Below are 21884 nucleotides of genomic sequence, written 5' to 3' on the forward strand. Positions count from 1 at the left end.
CATTCTGGGTGTGTGTGTGTGTGACAAACATTTATTTTGTCAGGTTATCTCCATAGAACCAGGAGAGCTGGAAGAGGAAGCTATTTCATTCCTTTATTGTTTGCCCTCAACAGAGTAGCTGGCTAAGTTGCAGTTAGTTACATCTGTGTAAATCCATAGAGGACAGTTGGGTTGCTGAGTGTCACTGAGGGGCAACTTCTTAATATTCAAGTTCTGCCAACTGTCACTGATGGCCTGATTTTGCTTGCAGAACCTTTACTATAAGTGAAGGTAGACGAGAAGAAAAGAATACAATAGGATTCCCGAAGCCTAGGCTGAATCTGCAGCGCTGGAAGTTAGAGAAATCCTCTCTTTTACTTATAAACCAAACTCATACGGTAATCAGTGAAACAAGAAATATGGACCACACAGCACCATTTTTAGTCTTTTGTCTAGCGTAGGACTGCACATTAAGTGTTATCTCTGACTGTTACTTTGACAATAACAATTTAAAAAAAAAAATTTTTAGGTAGGACAAATGGAAAAGATGGTTCCTACTTTGGTGAACTAGACCAGGGGTTCTCACAACAAATTTTTTGTTGGTCTCCGAGTGTGGCCACCAACTCTTGCTGGTGAGGGCACTGACAGTTTTTCCTAAAATACTTAATTAACTTTAGGAAAAACAAAATAAATATGCACATATACATGTCCAAATCGTTGTAATTTATTTATGTAGGGTTTTTTTCAGACTCAGTAATAAAAATCATTTACATTTGTCTCTATTCTTTACTGCACCTAAGCAGAATAGAAACCCAAATAAGGTGTTTTGTATGTTCTTGTCTTTTTATTTTTGTTGTTTCTTTTGCTTTTTTGGTTGTGCTTCCTTAACCTCCCCCCCCACCCCACCCCACCCCCCCAAAAAAAAGACTTGCTAACTGGTAAATCTTCTGCTGTGAAAAGTGATATTTGTATGTTTGTTAATATCAATTTTCACAGCAGAGTTACTCAGCCCCGGCAAGCCCTGGGACAAATTAAGCCCTGGAGCGGGAGGGAGGTAGCGGGGCCCAGGGACAATGGTGGGGTGTGCTGAGCCTGGGGCCGGAGCCTGGAACCAGAGCCTGCCACCGCATGGTTGGAGCCTGAAGTCCCGTGGCCAAGGCCTGCCTTTTCTACCCCTGGGAAAGCGGGAATTCACCAGCTGTCTGCCCCTCCAGCGTTTGTGTCCACTCCCTTCATCACAGCCCAAGAGGCTGTGACCGCAAAGAAAGGCACTAGCGGCCGCACGCTGCCATGGTGACTGCATTTGAAAAACACTGATTTGAGAAGTCTGTGGGAATTACACACACAACAGATTTGTAGCTCTGTGAAGCTCTTGGTATGGCTTGTGTAAATACCTATTTAGGTAATGCATCTACCTCACTTGATAGGAGTAGCCTTTCAATTTGTTATGTAAATAACTGTTTATGCATACGCGGAAAACACCTGGTGTAAAACAAGCATATGTAGTTAAAGTCCTGAGGAAATGCCTTGGGGAAAAATAGTTACTGTGGACTTACTTTATTTATTTTTTCAAAGCAAAATCTTATTTAATGAAATTAGTAACCAAAGTCGTTGTTTTTCATTATATAGTTGCCAATTTGATTTTACTACTATAGCTTGCTGATCATGGAACACTTGAAACTACTTAATTTCTAACAAAGATGTTAAAACTGGTTGTGAGGAAGTTGAGTATTCACATTGTAGGTGTTTGCCAGTGTGTGCCTCCTGCATTGTTCCAGACAAAACATGTTGTTCCAGAGCTAAATATGCTGTTTTCCTTTTATGTCCCACGAGCCTTCTCCAGTGTTGCTACCTTCCCTTAAGCATAGCTCATATAATTCTTTAGAGAGTGCTTAATTCTTCAGTTCAGTGCATTATCTTTCAAATCTGTTTATTGCATCCACTCAAGTTAACCTGCTTCTTATCTTGATGTGTCAAAGTTGACAGCCTTGTCGTTTAATTGACTTTAGATCTTCCTGATCTCTTCATTTATGCTTTCATTTTTGCATTGGTGCACATATGGACTTTAGAATTACAATAAATCACAATACAAATCACAATAAGTGACAGTTCTTACATTTTGAATCATAATGTGTTTGATGTTGGTATTGAGTATTTAATTAATTTCTTTTATTATATATTTTTTTCACTTAAGTGTCCTAAATGTGAAGGTTATTTGTTGTGAAATGCAAAATCAGCATATGAAATGATGTCCCCCACAGTGGTGAAAAGCTTAATTTGCGAAGTTTGAGGTTAAATTCAAATTCAGTTTTTAAATGGCACCATATCATAAACTATGTGCCAAAGATTACCCTGCGTAAACAATAAGGTAATGACTAATCCTTGTGCTTTTTTAAAATCAGCTTTCTGTAGAGGGCAAAAGAAATATACTTTTTGGAGGATTTTTTAGTCCAGAAAATATTGTCTTAACTGTACAAACTAATATCTCCTCATTGTGTTTTAAATAGATTTTTAAACCATCAGAGCTCTTGGTTGTCAGTTCAATTAATATGTAACTACTAAACTCTGACTGCTGTTGTATAAAAATACTGTCTTGCAATCAGTTGGGTCTCATTTAAATGTGATAAGACTGTCAGTTATGAAAAGAATTGGCCTAATGTTTATAGTAGGCACGAAAATTAGGGCCTGAACCAAAACCCATTGACTTCAGCGAATTTTGGATCAATCCCTTGGTGAGTTTATAATCTGAGGGCCAGAACCTGGCCCATGCCAAATCTGCTTTGTTTTGGTCTGGTGGAGAAAAGCAAATTTAAATATGGCCTTAGTGGATTCCCTACCGAGATCCCACTAGTGGTGTATAGCCAGCCCGAAGCCACTCACCACCTCCCCTCCCCTTATAACTCTCAGTATATGGCATACGAGGGGAGGGACTGTTGGGAGTGCAGCAGTGCCCTGGCCACTATTCCTGGCTGCTGTAACAGCCCCTTGGAGACCATTTCAAGCTAGGCTTAGGTTAGAGCAGCTTTTAACTTATCCTGGCGGTGAATTTGATCCTGCTTTAACTTGAATCTGCTTTAACTTATCCTGAGTGGGGGTGAACCTGCAGCTCTGGGATCAGATGAGAGTTAAGTTTGTCACCTTTGCCACGTCATTTGGTACTGTGCTAAGTACATCTCGGCCTGTCCCAAGGATTGGTCTCATGAGCATAAATGCATAAATCTGAATTGATTCACACATTGGGACAGAAGAACTCAGATTATTTTCTTTTTAGCACTATAGTTTTTGTGTTGAAATGGACACAAGGATACTTTTAAGGCTGACACATCTGTCTGCACATATCTGATTCAATTGAAAGCTATACTTTAAGTTTCTAATTAAACAGGGCTCAATGTGTAGAATATTTAAGTGTACCCAAGAAACCAGTTACATGAAAATGAAAGAAGAAATTAAAAAGATGAACTGCAAACTGTCGGTGATTCAGGTAGAAGAACTTAAGACCTGGGTTCATTTTTAAACACTGCTTCCAGTCCCCAGTCAGTTTCAACCTTGGACAGTGACCTCAAATGCATTTTGCATTAGCATTTAGTACCATGAAATGCAGACTTCCAGTGCTTTAAGGGATAACAGAAATACAAATATAGCAATAACACAGAGCATTAATTTCAAACAGATGGATCCTCCTCTGTTATGCCATGTTATCGCCATCAAGATTCTATATGCATGTATAGATAAATTCACAGTGTATGGCTGATGGAAAAACCAGGTATATTTTTGTCTACAATAACAAAAAACAAGTATACCCTCTAATACAAATTGTTCACGAAGGTAATAAGTCAAGGGGGCAGCTAATCAGAACAGAGTATATACAAAGTGAAATACATATTGACTACAGAGTTTTGGCTAACAAATAGTTTTAGCGTTATTTTGGTACAAATCTCCTTGAACGCGTTAGACTAATAGTGCTTCTGTTAAAATAAATAAGCTTAAAATACACAGATGCTGTCATCATATGAGAATACATGGCAAAAGTGGTGTTTAACTATTTTAGGCGATGATTAGGTTAGAGGTAGAATACTGAGTTTTGTAGACCATTTTCATAACACCAGGGAGAAAAATCTGAAGAATATATTTAGTAGAAGTTTTAAAAAGCTGCCTTGCTGTCACTGGAAAAGATGCAACTCCAAGGCAACACAGTGCTGGGACGCACAACTAGGCAGCGGTTTTTTTTGGTAATGGAACAAAGCTCTTTACTGCAAAGGTTCAAAATCCGGGACACTATCTTAAATAGCAAGCTGAGTGCAATAGTTTTGCTTTGGTTAATTTTTTAAAGTGTAATTGTTCAATCGAATAGTAAGGATACTTGAAACAAGTAATACAAATTAGTTTGATACAACTGAACACTAAAGAGAGAAGAAACTGAAGCATGAAAGTGGAATTCAGAGAAATAAAAAAGATGACAGTGGACCAGATAGCATCCTACTTTCCTGTAATTCCTCATGCCCCAATTGATTTATGCAGTTTTCATTTGTGCCTGGTGTAGCTGATTAAATCTATGGAACACGTCAGGAAAGTGTGTGTGTGTGTATGTATATAAAATTAAGTTCTTAAAGCTGACATCCTTTAACAGGAAGCTGTGAATTTATAGCTTCTATCCTCTTACTTACATTCTTGTTAATTCAACTTATATGTTTTTGTAATTAGGATAGTCATTTTCTGTCCTTTCTCCATTAACTTTTCTGCTTAACATCCAGAAATGTTAAAACTTAGACTAAGGTGGGTGAGGTAATACCTTTTATTGGACCAACTTCTGTTGGTGTGAGAGACAAGCTTGTGAGCCCAGACCTGAAGAAGAGCTCTGTGTAAGCTCGAAAGCTTGTCTTTCTCATCAACTGAAGTTGGTCCAATAAAAGGTATTACCTCACCCACCCTGTCTCTCTAATATCCAGCGACCACTGTGGCTACAGCACTGTATAAAACTTAGATTAGTCTCTTATTCTGTGTGTACTATATAGAAATATGTGCTTGTCTAAACTGTTGCTTTAATTGAATGTCTTAGAAAATTTATTTTGGTTGCCTTAAATTTTCAGGGAGCTGGGTTCCTTAAATTTTAAATTATGCACCTTCACCATCCATATCAAATACCTAATTCATTTTTTTTAAGCCCAGGAGGGACCATTATCAGGAGTGGCAGAAGCTCCCTTAAAGTGTGGGGTGCTACTTGCACCAGAACTGTGGCGCCCACCCCTGTGCCACCCCTTCTCCCCCCGCATTGTTTGCCCTTATGGAATAGACCTCCCACTTCTCAAAGTGATGGCCCCGCCCCCTCCCATTCTGGCACCCTGACCATTGTGATCTAGTCTGAGCTCCTGGACAACAGACCATAGAATTTCAGCCAGTCATTTCTGTATCGAACCTAATGACTTCTGGTTGGGCTAGAGCAGATTTTCTCAGAAAGACATCCAATCTTGATTTAAAGACTTACAGTATCTGAAAATCCACCATGTTGATTGGTAGATTGTTCAAGTGATTAATCCCTCACTGTTTAAAGATGTGCACCTTATTTCCAGTTTGTTTAGCTTAAACTTCCAATCATTCTATTTTGCTATGCCCTTATATTTTAGATTAAATACTCTACTACTACAATTTTCTTCCAGTATAGGGACTTACACCCTTCCATTTAACTATTGCTGTTACCTGGGCGTTGCACTCCTTGATCTAGTGGACAGGACGACTTGTAAATGAAGGGTTTTAATAGCCTTCTATGAGCCACTCAATAGGAAGATCTACAAGGAATACAGTTGTCCGTGCACAAAGAGTAATCAGAATGTGAAGTCCTTTTAAATTAGTACCCAAAAGGAATAAACTTATTTTTAATATACTGAAATGTGACATCCTCGAAGTTGATGTACAAAAATGTGAATTTATTCTTTTGGCTACCAAACCAGAACAGAGAGAAATATAGCAGTTCTTGCATAACCTGGAAATTCCTACCTCTTATGAAATGATTTAGGGCAGTGGTTCTCAAGTGGTTTTTTTCACGGACCATTTGAAAATTGCTGAGGGTCTCGGCGGACCACTTAATGTTCTTTCCAAATGTTGTTTGTACCATTAGCTAACTATTGTAAAGTGCTTTCGATAGAAGCGCTATATAAAAAAACCTTAATAATAATAAATGGGTTTTTTGTTCTACAAATAAAAGCACACAACTCACATTTTTATATCAGTAGTCTTACCTTTCTAATGTGATGAATGTGCCTTCTCTCCTATGCCGCGGCAGCTCCCAAGCTGGGGCTGGGAAGTGTGGGGGGCTCTCCCGCTCTCCCCTACTGCATCAGCCCCCGAGCTGGGACTGGGAAGGAGGGGGGGTCTCTCCCCGGCAGCCCCCGAGCTGGGGCTGAGGAAAGTCGCCTCTTTCTTTGGCCGCCACAGCCCTGCACATCCCAAATTCCCCCCTCACCCCACTACCCCCTCCCACCTACCCTCTTCCCCCCAAGGCCACCACCTCACCTTACATGTGCGTCTTCTCCAGAGTCCAGGCTCCTAATTAGTGGAGCCATGCCTGCACGGCTCCACTAATTAGGTGGGTGGCCCTTCATTCTTGTGTGCGGCCACCAGGCCATTCACCTTCAAGGGAACTACCCGCGGACCACCTGAATGGAGCTCACGGACCACTGGTGGGCCACAGACCACAGTTTGAGACCAGGGTTTGAGGTTTAGGGTTTCTCATCAAGTTCACTCTCATTTGAGGTTACTTTTAGTCACATGACTCCAGCAACATAAGGAAATTTCTAGAAGTGGATATTTGTGCTGGATCAGGTCATTAAATGATATCTGATATCTTCTAGGCATCATAAGTCCTGGAAGGGTGCAGATGCTGGCTCAGAGGATGGGATCTGGAAAATACTGGCTTCTGTTCAAACCAAAAAGAAAAATTGTCCAACTTTACAGTGCTGAGGGGGGGAAATCTACCTTTAGAATGTGTGTCGGGGGAGGGCAGAAAGAGTGAGCAACCCATCTTCTTGAGGGAGGCGATCTATTTTTTCCACACGACCTCCCTGCATACCAGTGTCTCCACAATTCTGAATTCTTAAGGCATTCCTTCAGCTGGCAGGAGAGGTGTAGCCGATTGGAGTAACTACTACTCATGCAATATTTCTGTCTGGGGAACTAGCTTTCTTGTGGGCCAAGACTTTATGGTATATTTGCAATCAAAATGGTGCAAGGCTTTTCATCTGTCTGGGTCTATTCTGAGGTATGCTCTTCTTTCTGAGGTGACCTTTAAATTATCTGTGTTGTACCTAGATGGCATAGTAACAAATGTACTTTGATATATTGAAATATATGCATGAGGAATTTTTTATTCTTGCACTGGAAAAAACTCTTCCAACAAAATGGAGCACTGGTATAATTTGTACCAGCAGCTCATCACGTGCATGATATTGACTTCTTCCACCACTTTATACTTTTCACTTTGCAGCATGAAATGTTCTGTGTGTCATCAAGTTGTAGGATGATAGCTTTGACGCTGATAAAAGCCCAGTGTTATTGTGTAACTTATATATACTGTATAAAATATTGTAGATACAAAGGAGTGTCAACTTCTGTTTCAATTATTTTAAAGTTAATATTGTATATATCACATACACCTTCTTGGACTCAAAATGTAAGCACATGTTAAGATGTGAAGCAATCTGTAGTTGGAGAAGAACTACAAAATGGCAGTTCCATCTATGTTGTGTGTGCACTTTCACATACATTAAACATGTCAATTTACTCCTTATGTACAGTAGTTAGAAGTATTTTAATGACCAAGGCAAGGGAATTTGTTGTTCTTTGTTTTCCTTCTTGAATTTATATCTGAGAGACCAAATAGCTAATAAATTCCAACCAAAGTATGGGCGGTGAGACAATCTCAGTATTTGGAATCTTCATTAGCAAAAATCCTGGAAGGGTGCAGGTGCTGGCCCAGAGATGGACTTTGGAAAATACTGGTTTCTGTTCAAACCAAAAAGAAAAATTGTTCAACTTTGCAGTAGGGGAAAGCTGCTTTTAGGATTTGCATTTATCCAACAGTTGTTTACTATAATCATTAGTACCGGTATATTATGCATTACAGGTGTTCATTTGGTAGTGAAAATTGTGAAGTTGCATATAATTTTAATTGTAACCCTTTATTCTGAAAAATTCATATTTTTCAATGAAGCTTTCCATACTTGCATATGCCTAAAAGTTAATAATTTAAAAAAAAATGGAGCAAAATCTCTGGCCAGTTTTGAGTCAAGTGGCTCATGTGTTTGTTTCTATTTAAAAAACAAACAAAAAACCCCAAAACCCTACTTCCTGACACTGGAAAAAATGTATCTGGAACTTGTAATTGCATGTTTTGTTTTTTAAAAAGCAACAAACAGTGAGGAGTGTCTATTTAGTTTGAAAAAAGTCAGTTCTGATTTAATAAATATGCCTGTTTAAAACATTGTGTACTTCACATGCACAATATAAAACTTTGTGGAGGGTAGAGGAGCACATTTTGGGCAATATTTATGGTGTATGTGTGAATAGCTCAGAATCTCAACACTAAATCTAAAATGGCAGTTGGGCAAATTGTATATAATGTGAAATTTTAAAATATGAATAAATACACAGAATAATGTATTTTCAGTGCGGAAACTAATTTTTTAAAAAACTCAGAAGTAGCTGTACAGCAAGTGATATGTTGAACCCTCAGGATGTATTTTTACTAAACAAAGTTATTTAATTACATTTTATAAGGGGCAGTATTTTTCTTTTTTTAATTTATTTGCATCATTCTGGATGGTGACCAGACAAGTGAAATTTGCTAATTTATGTTTTACTTTTCAAGAGTCAGATAAAATAAAATGTAGTGTATTCAAATGAGCTATCATATTGCAGCAATGTCATCTTCTCTTTTAAGGTTTTGATAGGGGGAAGGATGATGTGTCACAAAGTAAAGAAGATTCAGCACATTCAATGTCAAAAAGCAAGGTAAGCACAGCCACCTTTCCAAAAGCTGATTTTAAATATGCAGTTACACAGTGGAGTTGTTCTGTGCACTGGGTTTAAATGCAAGTGTATTTAGCTACTCTTAGTGTTAATCTGGTGGATTGCTGTGAAGACTTTTTAAGAGAGAAGGATTAAATATTAATAAAAGCATAGTGTCTACTTTATTAGGGTGAATTTAAACATAAACCTACAGTGCAAACTCAAGAAATTGAGTTACAGTTTATCATGTCTTCTTGTTAAAAATCTCATTTAGAAGATGGTATCTCTTAACTTAAATCCACTACTTTTGGGCAGCACTGGTCTTGATATAGAATGTAAACTTTCAGCCTTTTGACCTGTAGGTGAGAGTGCCATTGATTGAGTGAGTAATAATATCCCCTAATGGGACGAGTTGAGGGTTGTGAAAGAATCTTTAATGGGAAAAGGTGTGTTTTCCAACAATCATTCTGTTTATATGTAGTTTGTGTTTTGAGATACAAAAGTATTTTTAATTTAATGTTGCTATTTAAGAGCATGAAGTAGTCATTCATGAGTTCAATATGAAGTCCCATTCCTGTTGAGCACTGAGGGCCTCCTATGAGGTGCAAAGTGCCATCATCTCCCATGGCAGTCAACAGTCTATGGATCTTTAGTATAAGAAACTATGGTCACTGGTTTCTTTACATTCATTTTAAAACTAGAGCTGGTCATTAATTTTTTGATTAAACATCTTTCATTAGAAAATGCCAATTTGTTGAAGTTGAAACTGTTTTCTGGAAACGGTCAGTTTTGATGAATTTTGCATTTCAAAAAAAGTTTCAAAATGATCAAAACTTCTTGTGACTTTTTCTTCGCCAAACAAACAAAAACGAAGCCCAGGCTCCAGCCTGAGTTTGTAATATCAAAGCATCATCTACACATCTACTTTTAGTGTGTAAAACCCACTTCCATAAGTCTGTAGACCTGATCTGGGAGGCTCAAACCCCTTAGCTCAGATCCATTTGTACTTAGAGCCTGATGAGTTGTTCATATAAAGGTTTTCAGGAACTTGCCTTGATATTGTAAGATGTGGTATTTTTACATCAGACATTTTCTAAGAGTTTTAAGAAATTCCCAGATTCTGAACCAGGACATCTTGAATGTGGAAGATCAATGTACTACTACAGCGAACACACTATTGCCATATTCCCTTTATGTTTTTTTGCCTCACAAGTTGTCAAGGCATTTTGAGTGCAGAAGATAGGGGCCTGCAAGGATTCTAAACATTAATACTTGCCATTCCAGGCTTGTATGCTGCCACCACCCAAATGCAAAAAAAAACAAAAAACCAAACAACCTTGGACCCAGGAAGGAACACTTGGGAATTCCTCCCTGTGGGGTACCCTCAAGCCCTTACACACACACACACACACACACACTGAGCAGGGGGAAAAATGGGAAATTAGCTGTAGCCACCAACTGACATATGCACAAAAATGTCTTAGGACACCAAAAATCCAATCCTGTTTTTAAAAAGGTAAATTTTATTTAAAAAAAGAAAGGGCGGGGAGGGGAGAAAATACATCTGGAACTTTGGCTTTTGCTAGATTTTAAAAGAGCAATTCCAAAAATTAAGCAGACAAACTAGCTTTCTTGGAGGTTCAGCTTAACGGTTACAAGCAAACAAAAGCATCAGGGGTTAGCACAGAGGAGATCCACAAGCCAAAATAAGAAATAAACCCGATAGCATCTAATTAAATATTCCCTATCCAAATTATTTTTTCTAAGTATGGAAGATACTTTTTCATACCTGTTTCAAACCTTACACAGCATTCCTGCTTATAGCATTGCTGCTCCGAGTCCCTCCAGCCCAGAGAACAACAGACCAAGGGAAAATTTATTTCCCAATTTACAAAAGTTCTAGCCTTCCCATTGTCTCTTTTGGTCAGGTGCCCACTTTTTTTTTCTTTACCTGGGGGACTTTTTAACCCTTTACAGGTAAAGCAAGTAGAAAACAGCTATCGAGGGATTTTACAGCTAACTGGCTGCCTGGATGTCCATCAAAGGGAGCTACCTCCCACCCCCTCTTTATCACACAAATACTTTAAGTTTATAGGCTATGGCTGCAGAAATCTTACATATGAAAAACCTATACTTGTAGAGACTGGTGCAATATGAGGAAATTTTTATTTGTGTTGCTTTGTGACCCCCTAACTTTGCTGTTCACATCCATGCTACAACTTCTTGATTGGGGTCTAAGTGTCTAATATGTAGGTCTGCCTTTGGTGATCCTTGTGTATTTGGTGGCACATGAAGTTTTAATGTGGAATAATGGCCTTCAGTATCTTTCTAATCAACAGTCTGTAATGTATATCTTTCTGTGTGGTTATAAAGAAGGCCACATTTTGCACAACATCTGTATGAACAAGAGTAAAGAACTACTGTTTGGTCACTGAATTGAATTGATTTGTTTTTATAGATGAGATTGTCGGACAGTTTTTTCTCAAGGCATCTCTACAAGGACAAAGTGAAAGCTGTTTAGGTACCTTAACTGAACGTTTCTATTCAATGGCAAAAAAAAACCCTGTTAACACAGGGTTAAGGTTGCTTGGTAGATGTCGACTCCGTGCAGAACGTTGAGTTGAGGGAAAATTCAAACTTCTGAAAACAAGGAAATTCACAGTTAAGGTTGCCATGCAACTTTAACTCTGCCCTTTTTCGATAAATGTAGGAGCTCTTCGCCAACTTTTTTACTGTCCATTCACAGTCACCCACTAGATTCCATCTAACATTATTAAAGGGAAAATAGGTTGCCCACATTACCTTCTGTCTCTCCCTCTGGAGTTGGCAGTAGCCAAGGGAATTATTTGGATACACTGTAGGTGCAGCCAGTATGTTAACTGCATTTTCTGCTTTTCAAAAGTTTGAGATGTCCTCGACATTCTGCAAGGGACCACATACCACCAAGCAACCTTTTAACTGCAGCAGCAGTTCAAAAAAGCTAACCGTGTTAGGAACCATTAGGAAAGAGAGAGATAATAGGACAGAAAATATCATAATGCCACTATATAATACACCCACACCTTGAATACCGCGTGCAGTTCTGCTCTCTCCATCTCAGAAATGCTTTTGAACTGGAAAAAGTACTGAGAGGGCAACAAAACTGAGTAGGGGTATGAAACAGCTTCTGCATAAGGAGAGATTAAAAAGACTGGGACTGGTCAGTTTAGAAAAGAGATGACTAAGGGAGAGATATGATAGAGGTGTATAAAATCAGGAATAGTGTGGAGAAAGTGAATAAGGAAATGTTATTTACCCCTTCACATAATACGAGAAGCAGGGTTCACCCAATTAAATTAATAGGCAGCAGGTTTAAAAAAACATAAGGAGGTATTTCTTCACACAACATACAGTCCACCTGTTGAACTCATTGCCAAGGGATATTGTGACGGCCAAAAGTATAACTGGATTCGAAAAAGAATTGGATATGTTCATGGAGGATAGGTCCAGCAATGGCTGTTTTGCCAAGATAATTGCCCTGTTCTGTTCATTCCTTCTGAAGCATCTGGCCCTGACCCCTGTCGGAAGACAGGACAGTGGTCTATATGGACAATTGGTCTAATGCAGTATGGCCGTTCTTGTGTTCTTAACCATCACTCTGTATTAACGTAGGTATTTGCCATTGAATAGAAACTCACAGTCCAGGCACCCAAACAGTGCCAAACTACTATAACAACAGACAGTCCCTACCTCAACAAGCTCACAGTCTAAGGCGTGGTCTACACTCGACAGTTTGGTTGGCGTAAGGCAGCTTACGTCAACCTAATTATGTCAGTGTACATACTATATCCTTGTCCCGCCGATGTAAGTAGCCAACTACACCGACATAACTCCACCTCCACGAGAGGCGTAGCACTTATGTCTGATTTTCCACAAAGACTTTATTTACATTCCCCAAAATAAAATTGCCAGGACTCTCAAACTGCAGCAACCTCCAGCCACTCATTTCAAAACTTTTTGTTTTAGGTGTGGGTTTTTGATTAACTTATCAAAATTAAGTTAGTTATATTAACTGAAGGGTGAGTTCACAGTCATCAGTCTCAACGAGGTCTGTGATTAATCTAATGATTAGTACCTATCAGTTTACTAGCACAAGTCACCAGAAGGAAAGAGGATTTTTTGGCAGGGAGTCTGTAACTTGGGAACCTCTTGGTCGAATGACCTCCTACTTCAGTCATTAGCGCTACCCCACTTCCTCATGAGGCAGACCAAATTTAAAAGCAATCAAAATAACCATTCGGATTTTAGAGCACTCACAAGAGTTGAGGTTTAAAGCATATAAACTGGTGGGAATGAAAACCCTCTAGCTCAGCGGTTCTCAAACTGTGGGTCAGAATCCCAAAGTGGGTCGTGACCCCATTTTAATGGGGTCTCTAGGGTTGGCGTTAGACTTGCCCTGAGGCTGAAGCCGAAGCTAAGGCCCCCCTCCCCTGCCCAGGGCTACCTGGGGCTGAAGATGGGGCTTGGGCTCAGGCTTCAGTTCCCCCTCCCAGGGTCATGTAGTAATTTTTGTTGTCAAAAGGGGTCGCAGTACAATGAAGTTTGAGAACCACTGAATAGCTGTTTTCTCTGTATTGATACATGCACACTGCAGAAACCACACGTTTTCTTAAATACTGTTCTCAGTTTGGGTTGTCAAAGGTTTAGTGGGGTTCCATGCACGCGACTCTTCTGACCTGCATCATAGTCATAGTTTGATCTCTAGCTCTGGGGAAGGGGTAGAAACTTTTTGGAAAATGGCTGTTTTTTCAAGGCTTATCTCTGGAATCCCTGGCTCAAATGACCCTGCCCCCCTCCTGAGGTGCACAGAAATGTTCAATTACTTCAAAGAAGTCTAAGCATATAGTTTTTAGAGGATTTAGGAAGGTCGACCTTTAAACAGAATTTGTGACACAGCCTTAACTATCATGCTTCTATTGCCTACTATATTATCTACATCACCCTGATCCAGTGGCTTTATAGCCTATTTACACTGGAAGAAAAGAGCAATTTGTGGGAGAGAATAGGACTTGAGTATTTACTCATAGATTATCCTCTGTAAGGAGGATACCCTGTATTCTTCATGCAAAAACAAAAGGTTGTTTAAACTGAAAAATTCAGTGCAACCTTAACTATGGAGCTGTTATGGAATTTCCATAATCATCTTGCAGGTATTACCTTTTTAAAAAACAAAAAACTTTTTGCCTTGGTGTAGTATTCTATGGTCACTAATTCCTGTCTCCCAGTCCAACTGCTCTGAAGCTGATGGAAAAGACTTGGAATTCGGTGATGTCATAGTTGAGAAGGCTGGACCATGTCAGCTTTTGTTCAGTCTTTAAGCTCTGACTCCTATTGTTTTGCATCTGAAGCAATCCAGTCATTCAATTCTAGTCCACACTCAGGTTGTACTGGTCGGGGAAAGGGGAAAATATACTTGGTCGTTATCCAGCTCCTTTATGATGACAACAGCTGGTTGGTCCTGAAGCTTCTGAGCCCTCTTTCTATTCAGTGGTTTTTTTTGAACTGAGATTCTTTAATTTATAATTTAACTAAATTACTGATCTTTGATTATTAATCCAATTTATTTTTTCATCTTTCCATTTTAGGTTCTTACTCTTGTTTTCCGTCCCATAACTTTAGTCTTTCTGTCCTTTCCAGTTACTATCTTATCTGGAAGTCTGTACAGCTGAAATGAGGAGATGAAAGATGTTTTCTTTCCCCCATTAACACCTCTTTTTCCACCTTCAGTTTTGCAGTAACTGTTTGCCTGACTTTTGATAGGAATCAACAGCTCCCTAGACCTCAGGATAAGCTTTCAGAGATACAACTGGCTGTCCCAGCTACAAAGGCTAAGTGGTAGCCCTTTTATCTAAGCATGGACTGGACCAGCAGTGATGATGAAAGTTACTCACGACCCAGTACAAGGAAGGTACAGCATGTACCTCACTAGGAGTTGCAGTTGGCTCTTTTACAATGTTTCCTGTTTAAAATGTTTTCTCCTGTCATTTTTTATAAGTGAATTTAGTGCTTGGTAAAGGTGCTGGGTTGACATCCCTAGAGTTCAAAGTCTTCCATTTATTTACTGAACAAGTTTCCCATAGGCAGTTTCATCACAATGCCTTTCTAACGAACTTCAACTCTTGCATGGAGACCAAGGTTTCATAGTTCTAGGATTAATGTGCACTCGTGTGGGATCCCATGCACATACTTATATTTCAGATAGCATTAGATTCCTTTTAACAGGCAAACTGAAAACTTGGAAGTATTATTTCGGGTTGTGTTCCATTACGCCTTGCCTTTTGGATTCTCTTGGGTCATCTCTCCACAAATGCTTGAAACAGAGTAATTATTTCTTTCCCTTCATCCAATGCAATGAAAGTACTTGAATCCTTATGACTTAATAGACCAAGGATTCACATGTCCAGTTGTGTATTTAGAGTTTAAACCTAAATTTTATTTTGTTCTGAACAGGCTTCTAATATGAAATGAACAGTGCTCCCTTCACTCATTATCCCAAATGTAGGGAATCTCTATACTTGCACATTTTAGACTCAATCATTTCTAAATGTTTCAGAAGGAAACTTTTTGTGAATAAACTTTGTTTTGGAATTTGAGATTTGAAAATGGAAAGCTGGCTATTTGAAAGGCTAAATAGATTAAGAGGTTGCTTTCAGAAAATTGTCCTCTAATTTGTACTGGCAGCAAGGAGGCTAGTATTGGTACCCGGGCATTTTGCTACAAAAGCAACTCTTATCAATCAGGGTTGTTTCAGTGCATAAAGAAATAGAACTCTTTTAAATTTATTTTTGGGTTGGTAGGAGATAACTACTGAACAATTCCCAGTGGTGATTCATGGGATTGCAATAGTAATGACAAGTGATAAATTGTAACATCACAGCAGACTTTCCTTACAGATGGCCAGTTGCCAGTCTTTGGCTGGAGCAGTCTGTGTCCTCTTCCAGTTCCCTTTCAGCTAGTGGGCAACAGATAAAAAGAAACAATCTTTGAATCTTTAAAGACATGACCCCCCCAAAAAAAATCATGTCAGCACATTGCCTTGAATGAGGACTCAGGTTTTATAAGCAACCTTTAATCCCACTCTCCAGTCCGGTGGCACGTGGGTACTCTGCTGAGATATCTTGATCTTCTGGAGTTTGTAGGAGAGGAGAAAGCAGTAACTGAACTCTTCTTGAGCAATCATAGTCCACTGACTCATGGAACAGATTTAAGTCTAGTCTAGTCTGAAGAGGTTGCATGATTCCTTTCATGGATTAGGGGGTAAGTGCCTAAATAGCAGCTGGCACAGAAGGAGTTGTCAGGTTATGGGTGTCGAATATTGAAGAGTTGAGCTCCTCCCAATTTTAAATTCCTATGGTCCATCTTTCAGCCAAACAGAGCATTAAAAAACCAAAAAGTAAAAAACAAGAAGAAAACCATTCAGCCATAGACAACTTGTGTCTGCCAAAGTGTGTGTGTGCAGGGGCGGGGCAGATTTTGGGCAACCGACTTCAGCAGTGTTACTGAGTATGCTCTGTCTGTGTGAACATGCTCAGTACAAGCCATATAGAAAATGGATGGGGGGAGGGAAGAGAATGTGACCCCTCATCTCCCCTCTTCTTTCTCTTCCACACCCACCCCCCCAGTTCATCTCTGGTAAAACAATTCAAAACTAATCACGTTTGGAACATCCGAAGAGTTCCTTAGCCACAGATTGCACATGCAACAAATTTACTAAATGTAGTTGAGCTGCTTCTGGAGGATTCACTTGCAGGCTCCTTCAGTCCTTAAAGTAATTGACAAAAGTATAACTCTGTAAATAGTTTTTGCATGAACAAGGTTGTGAGAAATTGATTTTTATTGAAGGAAATGAAGACAGTAGAAACCTATAGAAATATCTGTGCACATCGCTGATTATTTTTTTTTGTCTGAGTGAAGCATTTTCCTAATGTGTCCACGTATCTATCAACAATACTTACTTATTCTATATATTATAAATTTCAGTCTGAATCCAAGCTTTTCAATGGCTCTGATAAGGACATCTCCTCTACTTCAAGCAAGCTCACAAAAAAGGAGTCTCTTAAGGTGTGTCACTTTCCAAAATAATGTATTAACAACCTGTATTTGACCAGCCAAGCCACCTTCCAGTCAGACCTCAGAAGCTAAATAGGGCTAAGACCTCTCAGGTAGAGCCTTGCACGGGGCTATTTTTTTAAATCCAGCTCCCATCCTGTCCCGCAATACCCACTCCCTCATTTTCTTGCATTTTTTATTCCGCTCCCATCTGCAAAAACCTTAGATCCTGAAAAAGAGACAAATTCCCCCATGCTACTAAAAAAAAAATTGATTAATATATTGTGTATATATAAATGAAATTCAGACACAATTTTTACCACTAAAAGTATAAAACAAATATTGCTTAAACCATGTAAAAACTACTTTTAACTTCTGTCATAGTAAACATCAAATCTCTTTCTATCCCTTGCTTAAATTTAAGTATTAAAACCTTTATTTTAAAAAAAAGAAAAATATGCTTTACATTGCTGAAATTCTGTTTGACAAACTGATGAGAGATTTAGTGTTTTTTTCTGCAAATTACTGCAGTCTGTTGGGGTTTTTTTATGTGCATCCAATCCTGCCCTCAACAAATTACAGTTTACCTGCTCCCACTATTATGGCAGTGGGTCCTTTGGGACCTGTGGGATCCCAATACCACTGCTGTGCTCTACTCTAAAGAATATCTAGGGCCATTGCCTCACGATGATGCTAAGGTGACTTTGTGTTTCTGTTGTGCAGTCTTTAGGACCCATTTTACATATGGAATAGTGCCACTTGTTGAATCACCAACACTGTCTTGTGGTACCTATGTTTTCCTTGTTGGGGTTTCCTCCATAGACTGAGAAGATCAGACCCTACAAAGTTTAAAATCACTGCTAGAGGTGTTTAGTACAGAATTTTTCAGCGTGGGGTAGAAAACAAAAAATCTTGGGGGGGAAAAAAGTCTGGTTTGATTTGAACCCAAAACAATTTTTTTCCTAACTTTTCATCAAATTGAAATCTTAGATTTGTTTTGAATCAACCAAAACATTGTCAACTTGAAAATAATTTTTTTCTGTACTCTGTTTTGAGTTTTTGTTTCAATTTGGTTGTGTGGATGTGTCACCCCTTTTTTTAATAAATTTGGCCAAATTTTGAAATTGAACTGTCCATTTTGAAATGAAAAGTCAAAACAAAATGGTCCAAGATGAAACATTTCAAAATGGTCAGAAAAGAAACGTTTCAACTCTTGAACTTTTTTTTCAACTGAAACTATTTGCCAAATTTCAAATAGTTTTGGGTCCTGAAAAATGCAATGATGAAAAAGCAATTTATTGAAGAAACTTTACCCAACTCTTGAGGTGTTATAGTCACAGACCTTAAAGTGATCGGCCACCATGAGAGGAAAATGGCATCACTGAATTTCTACTGCAATAAATAAATAAATAACAAGTAAATACTTTCATATCTGTCTTTCATTATTTTTCAATTCAATGGACATTTAACCATGCATACCTCTCCTAAACCCAGAATCTGCACAATTGTGTTAGTGTATGAGAACTTGAAATTGACTACTAATTGATTACAAATAAAAGTGAAACTGTGACTGGTCTACTTGCCTTCCTGATAAGGAGCAATGAAATAAACAATAACATTGTTAAAAATAAGTGATTTCAGTTATTTTAAAAAATTAAATTTTAAGATGATATTTGTAACATTTTTTTAAATTTAATATTAGAAGTGACTTGTCTTGAAACTGAGCACGGAAAAGTCTTGTGTGTTCAAGACAAACATTCTTCCCCATTTTAAAGCTGCTTCTTTGACTATATTATTACAGGTTGAGCTTTACACCTTACAATTTTCCTGAGTTTTTGTTAATTGCAATGGGTTTTTGTTTTTATTGCTCTGACTTGCTTTTTCCCTGTGATTTAAAATAGTTTTACCATCTTGTATATTTGTTATTTACAGGTTCAAAAGAAAAATTACAGAGAAGAGAAGAAGAGAGCTACGAAAGAATTGCTTAGCACAATCACAGACCCATCAGTTATTGTTATGGCTGACTGGCTGAAGGTCAGAGCTTGAGTGTGAAATCTGAGTTGAAGTTTTAGTAATTAATGATTAATGTTTAATGCTGATTAATGTTTTTCAACTAGCAGAGCATCTATTAATTGCAACCCAGAGACTCCATGCTTGAGTCCTAGGGGATAACTGAGGAACCTGGCTGTTACTTACTGCAGTCACCATAGTGATATTGACCTAATATGTACAGCAACTAATTTAAAAAACTAGTTGGGGTTATGGGTTTTTTGTACTTGTGATTTTATACTTGATCATAGAGAATTCCTTAATTTGTTAGAAGTCACAAAAGGAAGGTCAGTCATCTTAGGTATTTTAACACAGGTTCCTTCTTGCATATCTCTTCCTCTTTTTTCTCTTTCCTCCCATATGAAATAGCTATAATCCTAGAATCTTATTTCCATAGAAGGGATGAGATGTTCATCTGTCCCAAACAGTGGGCAGTACCACCAGCAACAGAGGATTGCAAAAGCAGTGTGGGTACATTTACAGAGATTAAACTAAATGGCTTATCCATAAGAGGTAATATTTATCCTGCTCATGGAAAAGCCTTACTAAATAGAATGATTAAATCAATACTATGGAGGTCAACAAATTAGTGTTTGTTCAGCCTGATAAGGAGGAATAAATTCTAGAGTGACCAGAACTTAATCACAAACATCCATACCCCAGACATTCAAATCCAAGAAACCTAAGAACTCGTGGTGGTGCACAAGAGGAGGTGCTCTCTCAGATAGCCAGTGATCCCACCCAAATCTGGAATTTTTATATATCTATAGATTGGTTGTTAACACCTTGATTTCCATTTCAAAATCAAGTATCAAGTATTAAGAACTCTGAAAACTGTTATGACCTACCATCGCTAACGATATATCTACACAACAAAGAAAAACCTATTGCTGGCCAGCGCCAGCCCACTTGGGCAGGGGCTGCAGGGCAATTTCGTTGCTGTGTAGATTTCTGGATTCAGGCTAGAGCCCAGGCTCTAGGACCCTCTGAGGTGGAAGAGTTCCAGAGCTCGGGCTCCATCCTGAGCCCAGAAGTCTACACAGCAACGAAACAGCCCTGCAGCCCGAGCCTGAGCCGGTTGGCATGGGCCAGCAATGGGTTTTTCTTGGCTGGGTAGATGCACCCTAAGGAGGCAATTGCATTCTGCACCAATTGTATCTTCTGAGTTGCATTCATAGTAATTCTACCCATATGTCATGAATAATATTGCTAATGGTAAAATACGCTTCGGCTGTGGACACTCCTGGGGAATCCAGAAGGAATCAGGGATCCAGAAGTATTTCCAGATTTTGAACCAATGTGTACATCACTTGCATAACAAGGGTAATATTCACCGGCCCTGGAAGGAGGAATCTGCATCTTAACATATTTCTGCCACAAGGAAGTACAGAACACTGTTGTAGAATCAACAGACTTACTTTATTTTGGGTAAAACTATCAATTGACTTTGATTCAATTTTCCTGTCAGCAGGAGGGGGATGACTTTGATATTTATTTGTGACTTCGATATTTATTTTTAATTGTGATGAACTAAACCCAATTGTTAATATTTTGTAGATTCGTGGTACATTGAAAAGCTGGACCAAACTGTGGTGTGTGCTGAAACCAGGAGTATTGCTCATTTACAAAACCCCCCAAAATGGCCAGTGGGTGGGAACAGTGCTCCTGAATGCTTGTGAACTCATTGAGCGGCCTTCCAAAAAAGATGGCTTTTGTTTCAAACTTTTCCATCCCTTGGAGCAGTCCATCTGGGCTGTTAAGGTTAGTGAACATCCATTCTTGAAGACATTGCAGAATGTGTCTGTGTTCTCAGCATTGAGTAGAAGCAGCCTTACACATAAGAGGCACTACGCTTTTCTATATAGTCAGCAGTGTTTTGTCTTCTAGCTATTCTTAACTTAATTCTGTGTTAATACAGTGTCTACTGCTGTACTTTTCATCCAAAAAAGTAACGATGTGACCTCTGTAATTTATACTATGTAGCTCACATGTTGGTTACATGAACAGATTAATCTTTTAGGAAGTCCTTAGCAATAAATAGGATGCTATAATCTTTGCTGAAGAGCATACAGTGTGTTTCATGTAATGTGTCTTGCTGAAAAGTCTTTCATTCAATATTTGTAAATAGCTATTTCATTTCTTTAGATTTGATGCTTGAGTAAATTAATAACTTCATACAAAAGCACTTGTTTTAATTGCTTTTGTGCACAGCAGTAATGATGGTGACCTTGTAGGCAGTTGAAGCTTATACATGATTCTGTATCTTGAAACGTGGTGGTGATGGTTATTTGAACAGTAGAATTCCATTTATCCGACCCTCCCTTAACAAGCTCTCCACGTTTACCAAACAGCTTGGACTGGAGGACCAGAAGCGGGCAATCTCTCCTGTGACCACTAGATTGTGCATCGTCACATTTTCCCATTCTCTGTTTTATCCAAAGTTTTGATGGTCTGATCTGGCCCTCGTCAGCTGTATTACCTTACCTCCTAACAGCCCTAATAATGGATGATGAATTTATTATACTCTCTGCATTCTACATCTGATACAAGATGCTAAGTACCTGTATAGCTGTTCCATGTCCTATCTCATCAGTGATGGAGAATGGTAACTTCCTTCTTCATTAAGATCAGGCAATTAAAGTAATAATCACCTGACATTTATTCAGAGGAACTATTGTCTGTTTGGAATCTTATCTCTTCTTAGTATGAAATACTCAAAATATTAGGGTTTTTTTTAATTGGTTGTAGATTTACTATAGTCTAAAACC

The 21884-nt window shown here is 38.6% G+C and overlaps 1 protein-coding gene across 7 annotated transcripts in view; it reads left to right on the forward strand.

Moving 5' to 3' along the window:
* Window positions 1-21884, forward strand: part of OSBPL8 (oxysterol binding protein like 8) — a 189880-nt gene that overhangs the window by 113312 nt on the left and 54684 nt on the right. For all 7 annotated transcript variants that reach the window (XM_084646369.1, XM_084646370.1, XM_084646374.1 and 4 more), the window contains 4 exons: window positions 8912-8982; window positions 16999-17079; window positions 19000-19101; window positions 20674-20877. In XM_084646369.1, coding sequence (XP_084502495.1) covers window positions 8912-8982; window positions 16999-17079; window positions 19000-19101; window positions 20674-20877 — 458 coding nt within the window. The remainder of the gene's footprint in view (window positions 1-8911; window positions 8983-16998; window positions 17080-18999; window positions 19102-20673; window positions 20878-21884) is intronic.

This window comes from Lepidochelys olivacea (assembly GCF_965140295.1).
Source record: "Lepidochelys olivacea isolate rLepOli2 genome assembly, chromosome: 1".
NCBI classification, from domain to species: domain Eukaryota; kingdom Metazoa; phylum Chordata; order Testudines; family Cheloniidae; genus Lepidochelys; species Lepidochelys olivacea.